This window comes from Danio aesculapii, chromosome 23 (assembly GCF_903798145.1).
Source record: "Danio aesculapii chromosome 23, fDanAes4.1, whole genome shotgun sequence".
NCBI classification, from domain to species: Eukaryota; Metazoa; Chordata; class Actinopteri; order Cypriniformes; family Danionidae; genus Danio; species Danio aesculapii.
In genome coordinates, this window is record NC_079457.1 from 16,740,977 (window position 1) to 16,759,010 (window position 18,034).

The following is an 18,034-nucleotide window of genomic DNA, read 5'->3' on the forward strand; positions in this document are numbered from 1 at the left end:
GAACAAACATTGATTAAATGAATGAGGGGAATTGGGCAACGTTTTATCAAAGGAAGGACAAGCAAGTGCCAAATTTAGTTTTTGCATCTCAAGGAGAGAGAAGAGGAAAAGAAGGAAGGCAGCAAGAGGAACAAGCATATTCTTTGATGTAGTGGAAGGTTTTTGAGAGAATAGTTCCTGTTATTTTTTTCTGCTGTTTGTTAAATTGAATCCAGCTGCTGAGAAAGGCTGTGAACTGTCAATCAAAACAGTGTGTATATATGTGTGTGTTTGAATTTGAACTGAAGACTCTTGGCAAATTCTCTTCAATTGGAAGAAGTCCAGCGCACATTTTATTTTATGGTTGTGATGTGCAATAAATTACACATTCAGTCCAACGACAACTGACATACAGTCCTGACTGCGGATACATCCCAGTGTTTAAGTGTGTGTGTGCCATTGTGCATGTAAAAATGATTTAGTTTCTCCAGCTAATTTCTTTTTATTTTCTTTACATTTATATAGTTATAAGCAGCAGTGGATTCAGTCCCCGGCCGGCACACCAGTATTCACCTCCTCTCTACCCTTCAAAGTGAGACACGTTTATGAATAATTTACATAAACACTAAAACCATTTACTCTAAGGCTCACCAGAGTTATGAACAAGGCAAATTAATAATGGCATTTTATGACATGGTTGCGACCCTTGATCTAATCAAATGAATGTTGTGATTGTGTTTGATTGGCAGGCCTTACCCTCACATCCTGTCTACCCCTGTGGCTCCGCCCATGTCAGCCTACACGGGCCAATCACAGTTCAGCAGCATGCAGCAGTCAACAGTTTACACGCCCTACTCGCAAACGACTCCACCCTACGGCCTTTCCACCTATGGTAGGTCTTTTGCCATTGTTTTTATATATAAACATTAAGAGATCACTTTACTGTTTATCCGGATTTACTAGATACTGATGGGTTTGAGTAAAATGTTAATATTAGTTTAATCCTAAAATTATCTTATATTATATTGCCATTCAGAGCATGTTTTAAAAATTACAGTCGGCCAGAATATTTTAAAAAATACTTTTCTTTATTTATTTAGTTATAAGATTAATCTTGTGTCCTGAAAATCTGAAACATCTGAAAACATGGCACTTTTTTATGTACAAAATGCTTGCATTAGTGACATTTTTATTTTACATTTGGAAGAAATGTCATCAGTAGTTTACAGGATGACGAAAAAAATATATATATATTGCTCTAAGGCATATCTATAAATCTATACATCTCTAGAGAAACTGTAAATAAACTAATAATATTATTTAATTTTAATATTAAAATTGTCTTTAGAGAGCTAAAGTGGCAGTGTGCCGATTTTTTGACTTCAATAAACCAATCAAATCAATTTCAAGAGTACATGCATGTTTTTCAAATTGTTTTTCAATTTCATTTTTGTACATGCATGTTTTTTGTACATATGTATGACTCTGCAATTGTGATAATATAGCTTAGAATTGACTGTACTTCATGCAAATGTTGATGTAGAATCATGCAAAAGGGCTTTTAGTGTGTAGTTTGATTGACAGGTCCACTCTCTTGATCTTGAGCTACAGATTTGGGGGTGATGTTGCCAGGGATAAAGACAGAAGGAGGGCTTACACAGACCCAATCAACCCTGCAGTCAGGGCTCAGCTATAGCCCTGGATTTACCACCCCTCAGCCGGGACAGACAGCCTACTCACCCTATCAGATGCCAGGTATACATATTATACGTGTATGCTACACAAATGGCCATTTAGAACACAATATTTCTTTTTAAAGCAGAATTATTGTCAAAATAAGCCTCTTCCTTGTGCTAATAAGAAGACAATAATAATCAAAAATAAGATCAGCTAATCTGTTATATGTATTGTGCATTTTTGACATGAATTTGATGTATTTAATGGTGCAGATCACCTAAAAATGTCATTGTTATCATTATTTGCATTTATACATGTAATATATTCTCAGACACATTATAGTAGACATTGCTAAATAATCATTATGCATTATACAATAAATGGAACTATTTTTTATAAAATCTGAGTAATAAATAAAACATCAGACTTGTTCATATGGGTTATGTACAATGTTTAAGTTTATTTTAAACTATATGATTTGATCTAGTTCAGATTTTATGCCATTTGCTCTATTTTTTCTGGTTGTGCTTATCTGGGATATTATCATAAACTAAACTAATAAAAAATGTGCCTTGGGGGAATAATAAACCAAAAAAATATAGCAATAATAAATGTAATTATTTGAAACAATAGCTAATAATAAATGACAAAAGCACATAACTAAAACTGCTACATAGAAAAACTGCAATAAATACTGATCATAAAAAACTGCTAATAGAAACTAAAAGTATATAAACGGTATTAAAATAAAACTGGTAATTATCAAAGAAAAATCTGTCTTACACAAACCATTACGTCTTCAGAAGAACATAATGAACAATTATTATTATAGGCAACCATTATGGTATTTATTGCATTATTTGATACTTTTTAATGCTTGAATGTTTTGAGACTTGACTGTGTGTCAAATAATCAAGAAACCAATCAACAATTTTTGAATTGAAGAAACTAATTGAGGACTTCAAGGACAACACATACACTTAGTACACAAATACACTTCATTAAACATGTACACATAGACATCACCTACACTCACCAGTCACTTTAATAGGTTCACCTTACTATTAGAGAGTTGGACCCCCTTTTGCCCTCAGAACAGCCTTAATCCTTTGTGGCATAGATCAGCAAGGTACTGGAAATATTCCTCAGAGATTTGGTTCATATTGGCATGATAGCATCAGGAAGTTGCTGCAGATTTGTCAGCTGCACATCCATGATGCCAATCTCCCGTTCCATCACGTGCCCATTCCTCTATTGGATTGAGATTTGGTGACTGTGGAGGCTGTTTGAGTACAGTGAACTCATGGTCATGTTAAAGAAGCCAGTCTGAGATGATTCGCACTGTAGGCCGGTTTATCCTGCTGGAAGTAGCCATCAGAAGATGGGTACACTGCGGTCATAAAAGGATGGACATGGTTATGCTCACACAGCTTGTGTGAATTGTAGCCTCAGTTTCTTGTTCTTAGCTGACAGAAATGCCACCCGGTGTGGTCTTCTGCTGCTGTAGCCCATCTGCCTCAAGGTTGGATGTGTTGTGCATTCAGAGATAAAAAATGCATTGTAAATATTTGGTTGAAATAGAAAAAGATTACATTTTCAGTTGAACATACAAGCCTAATTAAGAATAAATTTGACTTAAGTTGAACATTTGAAGCATTATACACTCACCTTCACTTTATTAGGTACACCTTACTAGTACCGGGTTGGACCCCCTTTTGCCTTCAGACTCATATGATTCATGCTTTATGACATGGCACTTCTGCTGCTGAAGCCCATCCGCCTCAAGGTTGGACTTGTTGTGCGTTCAGAGATGCTCTTCTGCATATCTCGGTTGTAACGAGTGGTTATTTGAGTTACTGTTGCCTTTCTATCAGTTCGAACCAGTCTGGCCATTCTCCTCTGACCTCTGGCATCAACAAGGCATTTGCGCCCACAGAACTGCCACTCACTGGATATTTTCCCTTTTTTGGACCATTCTCTGTAAACCCTAGAGGTAGTTGTGCGTGAAAATCCCAGATCAGCAGTTTCTGAAATACTCAGGCCAGCCTGTCTGGGACCAATAACCATGCCACGTTCAAAGTCACCTAAACCACCTTTCTTCCACATTCTGATGCTCAGTTTGAACTGCAGCAGATCGCCATGTCTACATGCCTAAATGCATTGAGTTGCTGTCATGTAATTAGCTGATTATAAATTGGCGTTAACGAGTTGGACAGGTGTACCTAATAAAGTGGCCGGTAAGTGCATATCTTATAAAATTACAGGTTAACTATGTCTGTATATAATAACATAAATTTGATTGTATCTTTAACTTAATTTGATTGCTATGCAGTAATGTGCACCTTTTGTAAAGCTGCTTTGAAAATTCAATTATTGTAAAAAGCACTACACAAAGAAACTTGAATTGAATTGAAACAATCAACAGCATACTGGTTTGGAACAGCTAAATAGTAATAAAAGATCTATAGTTTATCTATTTGGATGTTTTGCTTTTTGGTGATGCCAGCTGCAAGTCACTATCACAACTTACATTCATTTAAATATTGACATAGTATTTTCAATCTCTCTCAGCAGGTTCAGGTTTCACAACCTCTCCTGGTCTCTACACTTCCAACAACTCCAACCCAGGAAATTTCACCACACAACAGGTACAACTGCACATGCACAGATGAATGCACACAAACACCAATAACGTCAGAGTTCAGCACCAGACCAGTCTTTACAAAACAGCTTAGGCCTCAGAGAACAGGTCACCATCCTTCATCCAAGAGAATTGATGCTTTTAGGACTTAATGTTTCCCTAAACTTTTATGATTAAAAGTGCTGCCAAAGAAAAGGACTGTACTACACTGAGACTCCCACTGATGAATTTAGCTGTGTAAACAAAGCAAGGCTCTGGTGATGGTTGAAATGAAGGAGTAAGCAGAATTAGGATGAAATGAGAGTGAACGCAGTAGGGAAGTTTCTCGGAGAGCTTTTTACTGCGCCGTTCTTGAGCGAGTGAGTCAGTGACAGCTTTAGAGTCGCCTCCCGTAAGAGATCCACATGTAAAACGCTCTCTCTCAAAGATACAAGAGGAGTCAGGGAGTGATAAAAAGCCCTGTGTGGAGGAGCCAGAACTCGTTCCAGTCCTATTGCTTCTTCTCTTCTCCCTTTATTGTTCCCCCGATTATTAACTCCCTCTCTTTCTTCTTTATTCAAGATGAACAGAAAACCTATATTCTTTTCAGGTTATGCTAAATTATAAAGCTAGCTGTCAAACTGTAGTGTTTATTTCATTCACTGTACATTGGCTACAAAAAACGAATGAATGATTGCATTAGTTCATTGAGTGTACATTGACCTTTTCAAGAGTTCACACTTAGATATTACTTGATACTAATAGCAGTTTTAGCATGCTGTCCCAGGAGAGAACCCTGAGCTCTGAGGGGCTCCCACCTGGTCAATTTGCATGTATAGGGGTCTGAGATCAAGTAGTTCTCGAGAACTCCCCCTGGTAAATGAGGAAAGGGGGAGATAGGGCGGACGGGGTGATTCTTCAAAAGCAAAGATAAGTAACGTGAAATGGGTTATTTGTCGTAGGTTTGGATTAATCTGATTAGTTTATCGATGATTGCAGGTGAGAGACCAATCATATCACCTGCTATGTGCTTTATAAAACTTTAATTATGGCAATGTCACTTTATATCACTAATTTGACATTAAAAGCCCATTAAAGGCCTTTGAGTAACATTTAAATAATCAAATAAGATAGATAGATAGATAGATAGATAGATAGATAGATAGATAGATAGATAGATAGATAGATAGATAGATAGATAGATAGATAGATAGATAGATAGATAGATAGATAGATAGATAGATAGATAGATAGATAGATAGATAGATAGATAGATAGATAGATAGATAGATAGGTAGATAGATAGATGGATGGATGGATGGATGGATGGATGGATGGATGGATGAGAGAAATTGTCATCCTTCAATGCCTTCTTTCCAGAGTTTTTCAATCAGTGTTTTATGCCTTTAAAAGAGTTGACCGGTATATAGGGACAGACCAAAATGTATTTTAAAAGCTGAAAATACATTTTTATACAAATGTTTAGCTTAGCTTTTTTTTAAAACAAATATTCTAACTTAATAGATAAAACTTGACTTACTGAACTTGAATTATTTGATGATAATTGAAGCCCTAAAATAAATAGGTAAAGTAGAAGTCTTTTTAAGTTGTTATTTTCAAGACAAAATGTCCCTACATTAATATTTAAGTAAAAAATAATTAAATGTATTCATGATATCAGTTTTTTTAACAAAATACAAAATGCAAACATTTATAAACTGATGTATAAATAGCCATAAAACCTAAATATTATATTCAAAAGTTTGAACAAAATTAAATGTAAAAAGTAAAATACAAAATTCCCAGTGATGATAATGAATGTTAGAACAACAGTTTGTCATGCATTTAAATGATTGTTCTATATTCTAATCAACCTTTTTTTTTTTGTTTGTCTGTAGCAGGAATATCCCTCATACACAGCTTTTGGGCAGAATCAGTATGCTCAGTATTACTCCACCTCCTCCTACGGCTCCTATATGACATCTAACAGCTCATTGGATGGCACAGGTTCAGTCTCCACCTATCAGCTGCAAGACCCCATCATGACAGGACAAGCAGCTGACCTCAATCCAAGTAAGCACCAATCAGTTTCAGTGTTTCTCTTTTCACTTGAACTTGTAAAAAACGAAATAAATGTTTGTTTTTTTTAACTTGGCAAAAAGCTAAAGTGACCAGAACACTTCTGGCAGTATCGTGGCACATGTAGTATTTGTGATAAAATGCAAAAACCAAAATCAAAATCTCTGCTTGTGTCTGTTATGTGTCAAAAACGGGAACACTGCCATTGTAGTTTAAAGTCAATCATTCAAACGGAGCAGCAAGCGGCGCAGCTGAAATTCAGAATGGATGTTTGAATGTTCTGTTGCAGGACTTTTGGCATGAAGGTTTTGTGTCCTGTAGTTGTTGATTATGTTAGATAGAGCGATGGTGATTGGGGGTTTTATCCAGCAGGCCTAAAATTCAGTGGGGTCCTAAAGCTGCATTTCTCAGTGATTTAGATTGGCTGCTGTTCAGCAGAGTTCATTACAGTGCATTTGCTCACAGACAAAGTTATACGAGACGTGCCAATTTCCCACTTTCATGACTTATGTAAAATAAAAAAACACGAGACTGTACATGCTTTCATTTTAGATCCACTGATTCAATTCAGGGAACAGCATCACATTATCTTTATTTCTGTATTTTACAAGACTTTTTTTCTGTGTTTTCCTGAATGCTCCAGTGCAGGCAAGCATGCCAAGAAAGGAGCTTTTAAAAGCTTTTGATTGTCTCATAAATGTTCCTTGATTCACCATTTGTAGGTGAGTTTGAGGCGGGGCAGAGCCCGTCTACACCCATCAAGGAGATGGAGGACCGAGCCTGCAGAGGGGGTGGGGCTAAAGCAAGAGGGCGGGGCAGAAAGAACAACCCCTCCCCACCACCTGACAGTGACCTTGAGGTATGTTCAGATGGATGGATGGATGGATGGATGGATGGATGGATGGATATTTATAGAATTGTTTGTTTACTGAGATCAAACATGTTTGTGTTGTTTCTACAGAGGGTGTTTGTTTGGGATCTGGACGAGACGATCATTGTGTTTCACTCACTCCTCACTGGCTCCTATGCACAGAAGTATGGCAAGGTGAGAGCAAACACACATACTGTGCACGTATATCGTTTTAGCTACAATACGTGCCCTCTCATTCTTAGCCAACTGAAAACATGTAGGGTTTTGTTAACACTTTAAATAGTTCTCATGTGTCTGAGAAAAGACTCAATTGGTTTACACAAGCTGATCCACTCACAGAAATCTGTCTTTCTGATGACATTCCTTACTTTCCTTTAAACAGCATTGGGTAGTACACTCAGTTGGTTGTTGGTTCACAAAAAAAAATACCCGTCTTCAGTTAACACCCCCATCTGAAAACAGGTTTCAGAGTGCTAGTTTATTGAAAGCAATAATGATTTTGTCTCTGTGTTAATAGGCATGGCAATGCTCAGCAAATTTATATAGCACATTTCATACACAGTGGCAGTTAAGTGGTTTACATAAACAGGAATAAAAGAGACAAGTGTAAGAAAATAAAAACAAGTAATAAAAGTGATTAAAAGCAGATAAAAAATTATTAAAATGTGTTAAAACACGTTTAAGAAGAATGAAAAAGAAAAGAAAGACATAATAGTGTGATCTGTCAGACATAGCACAGTGCTCATTCTGTAAAGGCACATGTTTTTGAGATGATAGTTTGCCGATATACTTACTGCTTTGACATGACTACTGTCATATCTGACTCTAGAATAACACCAAAAATAACACAAGATTCTATAATATGTTTATAATAAGCAATAATAATATCACTGTATATGTATTTACTTTTTTAAATGTAAGTGCAATAACACCAGTATTAAATGAAAATGCAATTATTTTATATCACGCTGTCAAAGCTAACTTATACTAACATTTACATTAAATTTTTCTCTAAATACATTTATGTAAATGTAAGTTTTCAAACCTACTGTTTAAATTGTAATGACAATAGGAATAGTTTTTAAGTAATTTTAAAAGGAAAAGTGTAAACTTTTTATGTTTAAAAATGTTTTTAATAATAATAATTTAAACTACGTCAGTGAATTAAATCAAAGTTTTGTAGTTTGTTGAGACTTACAATCATAACCTGGACTTATGCTTTCAGTTCGGATAATTTTCTTATCTACTAGTCGATCTAAAATGTTGATTGTACATTTTAGGGCTGTTAATTAATCGAAATCAAATCGCAATCGCAGTTTGAAACAATGTAATTAGGTTATCACAAGAGGCGTATATGGAGTATATTTGTATTATTTCTCCAACACAGAGCAAATGCGTGACTGCTGTCTGTGTGTGATAGTCTTACTAGTGTCTATTGAGTGAGCACACTTTCATTCTGCCCAATCAGAACTTTTCAATATTCCTCTTATCAGCCATGTTAGTTTGAGATTACTGCTTGCTCTAGAGAAAAATTTGTGCTTAATTTTTGAATATTTAAAAACAAACTTAAATAAATGTTGAAATAAATATCTTTCCAGTTCCTTTTTTTTTAAGATTAATTTTTGGCCTTTTTTGCCATTATTAGATAGGACAGTATTGAGAAAGGAAGCGAAGTTGGAGAGAGAGAGAGAGGGGGGTAGGGTAGGAAAATGTTCTCAAGCCGGGATTCAAACTCGGGACGCCCTGATGTGCTACTGCACCATATGTCGGCGCGTTAACCACTAGGCTATTGCGCCAACTAGTTCCTTTTTTTTAAATAACACTCACTGCATTTAGCAGTAAGAAGCGACAATACAAATAATTGTGCTGAAGCTTGACTACAAAATTAAATTGCAAATCAAATCGAAATCGCAATATCTGTCAAAAACAAATAAATAAATAATAAATAAAATAAATAAAAATATTGCAATTAGATATTTTCCCCAAATTGCACAACCCTAGTTCATTCGGTATGAAAATCTGAAATAATCTCACTGGTGCATTTGACATTTTGTTTGTGCATGTGCACCTGCTCACCCCTTATGTACATATTGAGATTTCATCACAAATAATGGCAAGAAATGCACTGAATTAAAGAAAAATTGAAGCAGAAGAACAAAAATAGAATTTTCTTCTAAAATGGAGTTTAATGATCTTAAAAAGCCCAACAGAAATCATTTCTCCAGAATGCAGTGGAAAATGTCAAATCTGAATATTTGGACTCCCTCAAGTGTTTGCTTCTGTCATAGTCATATAGCAGAAGAACAGAGTGATTGGATTCAGCAGAGAGTGATGGCCGGGTTTGAGGAGTGTGGAGCGTCAGACTTCTTCTGACACCTTCCCTCATTTCTTGTCGTTCAGTTGGTGAGAGACGCAGAGACAGCTGCGGCTATTCACGGCTCTGCGTCTATTTCTGCAGACTCTGTGACGATGAAAAGCCTCCGTTCTTAGGCACTCCCGTCACACACACACACACTGCACATGCTGTCACGCTGAAGCACCAGCACACACTGATCTATAGATTTATCACCGGCATGATTGTGAAATAAGCAGCTCACTAGTGGGAAAAGCAGTTCTGCGCCAGCATGTCTTGAATTGTTTATTTTGACGGGGAAAAAAATGGCCTCAATTATTTTTAAATGTATGCTTAGATTAAGTTGAAACATTTTCAAACAGTTGAATCATCATTTCCAATCTCTGTCAGATTCGCCATTAACTGTCTCCGTGCATGCGTGTGTGTGTGTGTGTGTGTGTGGTTTTCTATTCTCGTTCACTGTCTCAGCCAATCAGCTCTGAGCCAACAAACTCCATCACATATGATGATTTTTACAGCTGGGTGCCCTTCCCGTCTTCACAGAAACAGTGTGTGTGTGTGTGTGTGTGTGTGTGTGTGTGAAGGGTGAGAATGTCTGATGGTCTGTGACAAGTGTAGTGTCTGTAATCATTTGATGGAAGCAGGGATTAAATATATAAAAAATGCTTCATATAGCGGTGAATAAATACTTTTAAATTGTGTTTTTTTCCATGTTTTGAATACACATTCAATTCTAAATCAAAATATGAAGATATTTTATTAATTACATATTTTTTTATAGGAGAAAATAAAAAAAATTAATCTGTAGAAATTAAAGGTGCTGGATGTACGTTTTTTTTTTAAAGTTTATCTGAAAAACAATGCTGAAGTCAGATTTTCTGCTTTGAAAATGTCTGTTACCTGGCGGAATGTCTTTGTTTTGGTTATTTTAACCCGCCCAATGCCAGTTATATTTCAGCACCCTTCATAACCCGGGTTGCCTTGGTGGAAAACCGCGTATTTTATTCATCCATTTAGAAAGGTTCCTAAAGCATGCACCCATTACCGAAATGCTGGTGGACAGTAACAGACTCTGAAATGAGACGCAGATTCAGAGTTCCACATGAGGTTAATAATTAATAAACAAATAATATAAATATCATGAACGTAAACATTAGGTGAGCAGGTTACATTGTAACCGTGTGTCCTTACAACACGCTACATGACGAGATTTGCAGTGATAAGCAATTTAGCTGTTTGCACCAGACAAAACACAACAGAAATTTAATTAAATCCATTCAGAAGCACAGAATAGTGCACTCTCGCAAAATAGTAAAGTTTATAATCTAGTTAATACATATTAAACATCTTTAACATTATTAAATGTAGATGCTGAATCACTGAGATGTTCAATTTCAGACGGTTTCATTTTATTTTCAAGATGTGAGGTGAACTATCTGCTGCTGCTTTTAGTAGTAGGCAATAAATGTCATGTAAAATGGCATTCAAACTCACATTGTTAGTATTTAACACTGAATAAAGCACATGAGGTGTACCTGAGGTGATCATTGTGAGTTTTCTGTTGTTCAGCTCAAGAAATAGAAGCCGTTTCTAAAATATCAATTCGAGGTGTTGGTTAGAACAAAAACTCCCTTTAATATAGAAAATACTTCTCCTATTGCATGCCATTGCTTTGATGTAGAACACTCGCTCTTGGTCCTCAATCTGGCAACCTGCGCTTGCAATAATGCAGGAATGCAATACCTAGTTCAACCACTGGGTGTCAAACTTATATACCGCACCTTTAAATAAAAAGCATTTACTTTACACTGAAACACTTATAAACTAAAGACATATTTACACCACAGTTCAAATCACTGAATGAATATTTGTATAGAATATTCATTGTTAATCTGATAACAAATTTGAATCGACCAACTTTAGGCACCCAGAAACAGATGGATCAAAGTATAGTACAAATGGCAAAGATCCATCCAATCATTGTCCAGACAAATCAAAGATGATCTAAAATTACCTGTAAGTACAGTTACAGTAAGAAGATATTTAATGGAAACTCAGCTGTCAGCAAGAAGCCCCGATAAAGTACCATTGCATATGCAGAATCGTTTTAAATTTGCCAAGAAAAACACTGACTCATCCAAAGAGAAATGTGGACTAATATTCTTTTTGGATCTAGTGATCATTCTTTGACAGTCTGTCAGATGATGACCAGGTACTGAATTCAAGACTCAGTTTACTGTGAAGATTGTGAATCATGGTGTGAAAAAAAAAATTGAGGTAGTGAAGTGGCCAGCTCAATCCCTGATCTGAAGCCAATTGAAAACTCATGGGATGACACTAAAAATTGAGTTTCTGAAACAAAACCCAAATTCACTGGAACTGTGGGGAAGTAGTATGTTGGCACGCAATTAAGGGGTCTGAAATAATCTCACTGGTGCATTTGTTATTTTGTTTTTTCATGTGTATTTGCGCAACACTTATATGCATGCAGATATCACAAATAATGTCAAGAAATGCATTGAATAATCAGTTCACTGTGAAGATGGTAGCCAAAGAATCATGGTGTGAAAAAAAAGCATTAAGGTAATGAAGTAGCCAGCTCAATCCCAGATCTAAACCTAATTAAAACTCATGGGATGACATTAAAAATTGAGTTTTAAGGAATTGAGGAGAAGTCGTTTGTTCATTATGGGCAGAAAAATCTGTTTCTGGGTACCTGAAGTTGGTCGATTCAACATACATGCAGCATTGAATTATCAAAAAAAAAAAAAGAATATTCAGATCAGTAATTTGAACTGTAGTGTAAAAATATATATTTTAGTTTATAAGTGTTTTGGTGTAAAGAGGAAAATATTTATATCTTTTTCAATTAATTTTAACAGATTTGTTTACTTTTAATGACTTTTACCTATAAAAAAATACTCACATAATTCATTTAATATCTCAATATTTTGATGTAGAAACACAATTTAAAAGTATTTGCACTTTATTCACTGTTCTCATGTTAAAACATTTTGCATGGGTAATATTTGTTTTCCAGAATAAAACATTGTCTGAACTGAGCAAAAACGGCAGGATCGATGGCTATTTAGCCTTAAATTATAATAATAACAACTAATTTAATTAATGTTCCTTAAACAACCTGGTTTATGTTTGTTCAGAATTCATTAACAATTTTGAATATAATAATGATAATAATAATTCTTTCATTTTTTTTTCAGTTTAGTCCCAGCTGCAACCCATCACTAGGAAACATCCATACTCACTCACTCACACTCATACACTACGGACAATTTTAGCATACCCAATTCACCTATACCACCCACATGTCTTTGGACTTGTGGGGGAAACTGGAACACCTGGAGAAAACCCACATGAACACGGGGAGAACATGCAAACTCCACACAGAAACGCCAACTGACCCACCCGGGGCTCGAACCAGCAACCTTCTTGCTGTGAGGCGAACATGCTACCCTCTGCACCACTGCGTCGCCCATAATAATAATAATAATGTCTCTTTAAAATATACAATGATCACTAATGAACTTTCAAAATATAACTGCAACCACAATCCTGTCATTGTCATATTTGAATATTAAATTGTGATTGGTTGTTTCTTACAACCATTTGCATATTATGTTGGAATCTGTTCTTAATTTGATCTGTACGCTTATTTTATCTGTCTATACAAAGACTCTGTCTCCATCTGGCATCTTAAAGAAAAGTTTTACTAATCTGAACTACACGGTGATTTCTACGATTGTTAGTACATTTAAAGCTGCCTTCAAATTTGCCCAAAGTTTTAGGTCACAACACAATAAATATAATATGCTTTTGATTCAGTGATTTTGTATCAGAAGTATGCCTTATAATGTTGTTAAAGGAACAAAAGATGCACGCCTATTTGATGATGATATTGAAAGTAGAAGTAAAAATTGTGCTAATAGTTGACTGTTTTTGCATTCTCAGGACCCTCCGTTGGCTGTAACTCTTGGTTTAAGGATGGAGGAGATGATCTTTAATCTTGCAGACACACATCTTTTTTTTAATGATTTAGAGGTAATCAGTCTCTCACTCTCAATTAAATTCGATTAAATTAAATTCAATAATTGTGTTATTGGCATGACAAATGTTAGAAATGTGTTGCCAAAGCATTATAAAGTTTACATTAAAAAAAAACATGCATGTGTATATATATATATATACAGTATACAGTAGTAGTAAAATAATAATAAACATGATAAAATTACAAATACAAATAAATAATAATAATATAATAATGATAATAAATCAGAATAAACTGTACTTTTAAAAAATGTACATTTTAGGATAAAACTATAATAAATAATTATAATAATAATATATTTACAATGATTCATTTATAATCATCTAGATGTGTGTGTGTGTTTGCAAATGCATCACTGATGTTTGTATTGGTCTGTCTCTCTCACCTGTTTTTTCTCAGTGTGTTTATGCGCCCCCTGCTGGTTAGACTGTACAAATATATCATGTTTGATTTTTACAGGAGTGCGACCAGGTGCACATCGATGACGCTTCTTCTGATGATAACGGACAAGACCTCAGGTGAGATTATCAGACCAATAGCCCTAAATAACTTTGACTTTTGAAATATGTTCCGGAAATGAATATGCATATGAATGTGTGCTTTACTTGTATGTAAAACAAGGTTGTCATTGTTATTATCAACAGTACTTACAGTTTTGCCACTGATGGCTTCCATGCAGCTGCAACAAGCGCAAGCCTCTGCCTCGCCACAGGTGTTCGTGGCGGAGTCGACTGGATGAGGAAACTAGCCTTCAGATACAGACGAGTCAAGGAGTTGTACTGCACCTACAAAAACAACGTGGGAGGTGAGCTTTCTTTGAAGAGTACTTTTATTTTGTGCTTAAAGCAAACCCAGAGCAATACAAAAAGCTACAATAGTTATAAAAGACAGAAAAAGCAAACAAAAAAGGTCAAAGGACAGAAAAAAAGATTTTAAAACCATAATTACACCAGTTCCTCCAGTTTTATACACAGGTTAAGTGTTACACATATATTTCTAGACCAGTGGGCACATGCAATATGGTCATTTTCCAGACAATGACAGGGTTATACCTTTACATTGTTATCCTTAACATATGACAGATCATTTAAAAAGGTGTCTTTGAAGCCAGCAATGCTATCAGAAAGATTGTCTCAAAACCTTTTTTAAATGTAAAGTGCTAGAAATTTCTGAAAGGTAGGATTTAAAGTGAGCTTTCTCTGAGTGAGGATTTGTACAAGATAAAGTCTGGTATTATTTATTTACTGTTGTAGAAGTTGTTCATATTTTGAATTTTAGGTTGATTTGTACATTTAAATTATATTGTATGACTTTTTTATATTAATTTATGTATTTTTAGTTCTAGATTTATTTGCAGTTTTATTTACTAATAACAACACTGCTCCAGCCAGCTGACTTTACATCACACAAGTTAACTTTAACTATATCAGAGGTTATTTCAGTATTGTATGATCTCAATTCAATGTTGTCAAGTTTTTATAGTATTATATACAGTGACAGAATATTAAGAAACCTGCTGTGATTGCAGAATTATTTTCTAAGCATGCTTTTTTTGCATTGTATAAACAGAATGCTAAATGTTGTTAAATGCTACTCATTTTTTGAGTGATGTTTTTATAATTTTTTGGTTTAAGATTGAATTCTTATCCAACCCTAAAGGCCTGTTCACGTCAAGAATAATCACTATAAAGATAACCACAGCAATAACTATATTAGTATCCACAAAGTTGATCCACACGATCAGTATTCTGGTTATTATAAGCAAGTTATTTTACAATAAATAAAAAAAAAAAATAATAATAAATAAAAATAGCAGCTAAAAAATGCATTGTAAATATTTGGTTGAAATAGAAAAAGATTAAATTTTCAGTTGAACATATAAGCCTAATTAAGAATAAATTTGACTTAAGTTGAAAATTTGAAGCATTATACACTCACCGGCCACTTTATTAGGTACACCTTACTAGTACCGGGTTGGACCCCCTTTTGCCTTCAGAACTGGCTTAATCCTTCGTGGCATAGATTTAACAAGGTACTGGAAATATTCCTCAGAGATTTTGGTCCATATTGACATGATAGCATCACGCAGTTGCTGCAGATTTGTCGACTCCTGTTCCACCACATCCCAAAGTTGCTCTATTGTATTGAGATCTGGTGACTGTGGAGGCCATTTGAGTACAGTGATGAAAATGACTGATTGTCATTTTTAAGAAACCAATCTCAGATGATTCACAGTTTATGACATGGCACTTCTGCTGCTGAAGCCCATTAGCCTCAAGGTTGGACATGTTGTGCGTTCAGAGATGCTCTTCTGCATACCTCGCTTGTAACGAGATGACCAGCGACGAGATGATCCCAAGGTTTTTTATATCCTGGACCTGGCCGAATCCTGAGCAGCTTCTGTGATGGTCATGGAGGAGTGGAGAACATGAGACTGATTCCTGTGACGCTCCAGAGACAGACGAGTCTTCGCTGAGGCCAGCTTCCAGCCTCCGCCACTGAGACTACAGCTCTGCACAAACGTTTGGCCAGCGGAGAAATTAAAATGGTCGTGCCCAACTGAGCCTGGTTTCTCTCAAGGTTTTTTTTCTTCACTTCCGCCTTTAGTGAAGTTTTTTTTCCCTCTCCGCTGTCGCCACTGGCTTGCATGTTTCGGGATCTATAGAGCTGCGCATCGTTGGATTTGCTCTTCAGTATTTGGACTCTCAGTAGTGATTATTAAACCACACTGAACTGAGCTAAACTGAACTGAACTTAAACACTACAAACTGAACTACACTGTTCCTATTTACTGTGACCTTTTATGTGAAGCCGCTTTGACACAATCTACATTGTATAAGCGCTATACAAATAAAGGTGAATTGAATTGAATTAACGAGTGGTTATTTGACTAACTGTTGCCTTTCTATCAGCTGGAGCAATCATGTTTGTAGTTTGTTTACACTTTTCACACGCGTTTGTAGTTCTAAATTGAATTTATGTCCTACGCGCAATGTATTGTGGGCAATATCAGTGGTTAGAGTATGGACACCTCTACACTTCGAGTTTTTACCGGAAATAGTAAACTATATGGGAACCTTTGGCATACTCTTTTCAACATACTACGATTTGGGACATACTAATTGTACTTTCAAATACTATTAGGACGGCTAGTATGCGATTCGGGACGCAGCACATGTCTACATGCCTAAATGTATTGAGTTGCTGCCATGTGATTGGCTTATCAGTTAACGAGCAGTTAACGAGCAGTTGGGCAGGTGTACCTAATAAAGTTGCCGGTGAGTGTATATCATATAGTCTTGTTGAAACACTCTTTAAAAGTATTTAGATTGTTTTTAGATTTGATGTTTGTTTCTGCCATATATCTTAATGCAATAAAATATCCTTAAGTTATGATGATGTTTTTTTCAGGGTTGCTGGGTCCGGCTAAGAGAGAGGCGTGGCTTCAGCTCAGGGCAGAGGTTGAAGCTCTCACAGACTCATGGCTGACTAGTGCGCTCAAGTCCCTGTCAATCATCAGCTCCAGGTCTGTCTCTTCATACATCATCAGCGTTTATCACAGATTAAACAGCAGAATATAATAAAAATCACCATCACTCTTTGTGTCACACAGGAGTAACTGTGTTAATGTGTTGGTGACAACGACACAATTAATACCTGCACTCGCTAAGGTGCTGTTGTACAGCCTGGGCTCTGCGTTTCCCATTGAAAACATTTACAGCGCAACCAAAATAGGTGGGTTCATTTCTGTTTTATTCCATCTGCAGAAATATTTAAAAGAATATGCTATTGTTTTTTTACAGTATCGATACCTGCACAAATGCAGAGTTCTCTACATGAACAGATAGGCTAAATGTACAGTTGAAGGCTAAATTAATGTACAATTTTGCTGCCATTATTAACATTAATCAACAACAATATATAAAATAATTTATTATTATGTCACTCATAATTTGTTTATTATCAACTGTTCACTTCTTTAATCATGTTTTAAATTTAAAAATAAATTAGTTGTTTCTTTCCGATATTGAAATTGCTTAAATGGCTTCATTTGTTATAATGTTACATGATTTAAAACATCCAAAACAACTTTTTTTTACCCCCTTCGTGTATTTTTATTTTAGGGTTAAGAGTTAGGGGTTAGGGCATGTTTAATGTTTGCAAATATGAACATTAAACATGCACAAATAATCTAATTTCAATTAATGCTGTGGTGGTATTTCCCTGTAATATTGAAAATATGTATCGAGTATCAATATTTTTAAGGGATTTTTATCAAACGTAGAAATTCCAGTATTGTGACAACACTGCATTCACATTGTTTTTCCCCCATCCTCTTTTCCTGCAGTCAAGGGTAATGCAGAGTTCAGTCTGGTATTTGTGTGTGTA

The 18,034-nt window shown here is 35.5% G+C and overlaps 1 protein-coding gene across 10 annotated transcripts in view; it reads left to right on the plus strand.

The window, feature by feature from the left end:
• The window catches only part of eya4 (EYA transcriptional coactivator and phosphatase 4), a 69,475-nt gene that overhangs the window by 39,418 nt on the left and 12,023 nt on the right, over nucleotides 1–18,034 (plus strand). For 4 of the 10 annotated variants that reach the window (XM_056449021.1, XM_056449020.1, XM_056449029.1 and 1 more), the window contains 12 exons: nucleotides 505–571; nucleotides 729–871; nucleotides 1,585–1,734; nucleotides 4,228–4,304; nucleotides 6,175–6,349; nucleotides 7,078–7,214; nucleotides 7,317–7,400; nucleotides 13,549–13,638; nucleotides 14,105–14,163; nucleotides 14,290–14,450; nucleotides 17,057–17,171; nucleotides 17,259–17,380. In XM_056449021.1, coding sequence (XP_056304996.1) covers nucleotides 505–571; nucleotides 729–871; nucleotides 1,585–1,734; nucleotides 4,228–4,304; nucleotides 6,175–6,349; nucleotides 7,078–7,214; nucleotides 7,317–7,400; nucleotides 13,549–13,638; nucleotides 14,105–14,163; nucleotides 14,290–14,450; nucleotides 17,057–17,171; nucleotides 17,259–17,380 — 1,380 coding nt within the window. The remainder of the gene's footprint in view (nucleotides 1–504; nucleotides 572–728; nucleotides 872–1,584; nucleotides 1,735–4,227; nucleotides 4,305–6,174; nucleotides 6,350–7,077; nucleotides 7,215–7,316; nucleotides 7,401–13,548; nucleotides 13,639–14,104; nucleotides 14,164–14,289; nucleotides 14,451–17,056; nucleotides 17,172–17,258; nucleotides 17,381–18,034) is intronic. The other 6 variants (XM_056449023.1, XM_056449025.1, XM_056449026.1 and 3 more) reach the window with 2 other exon arrangements.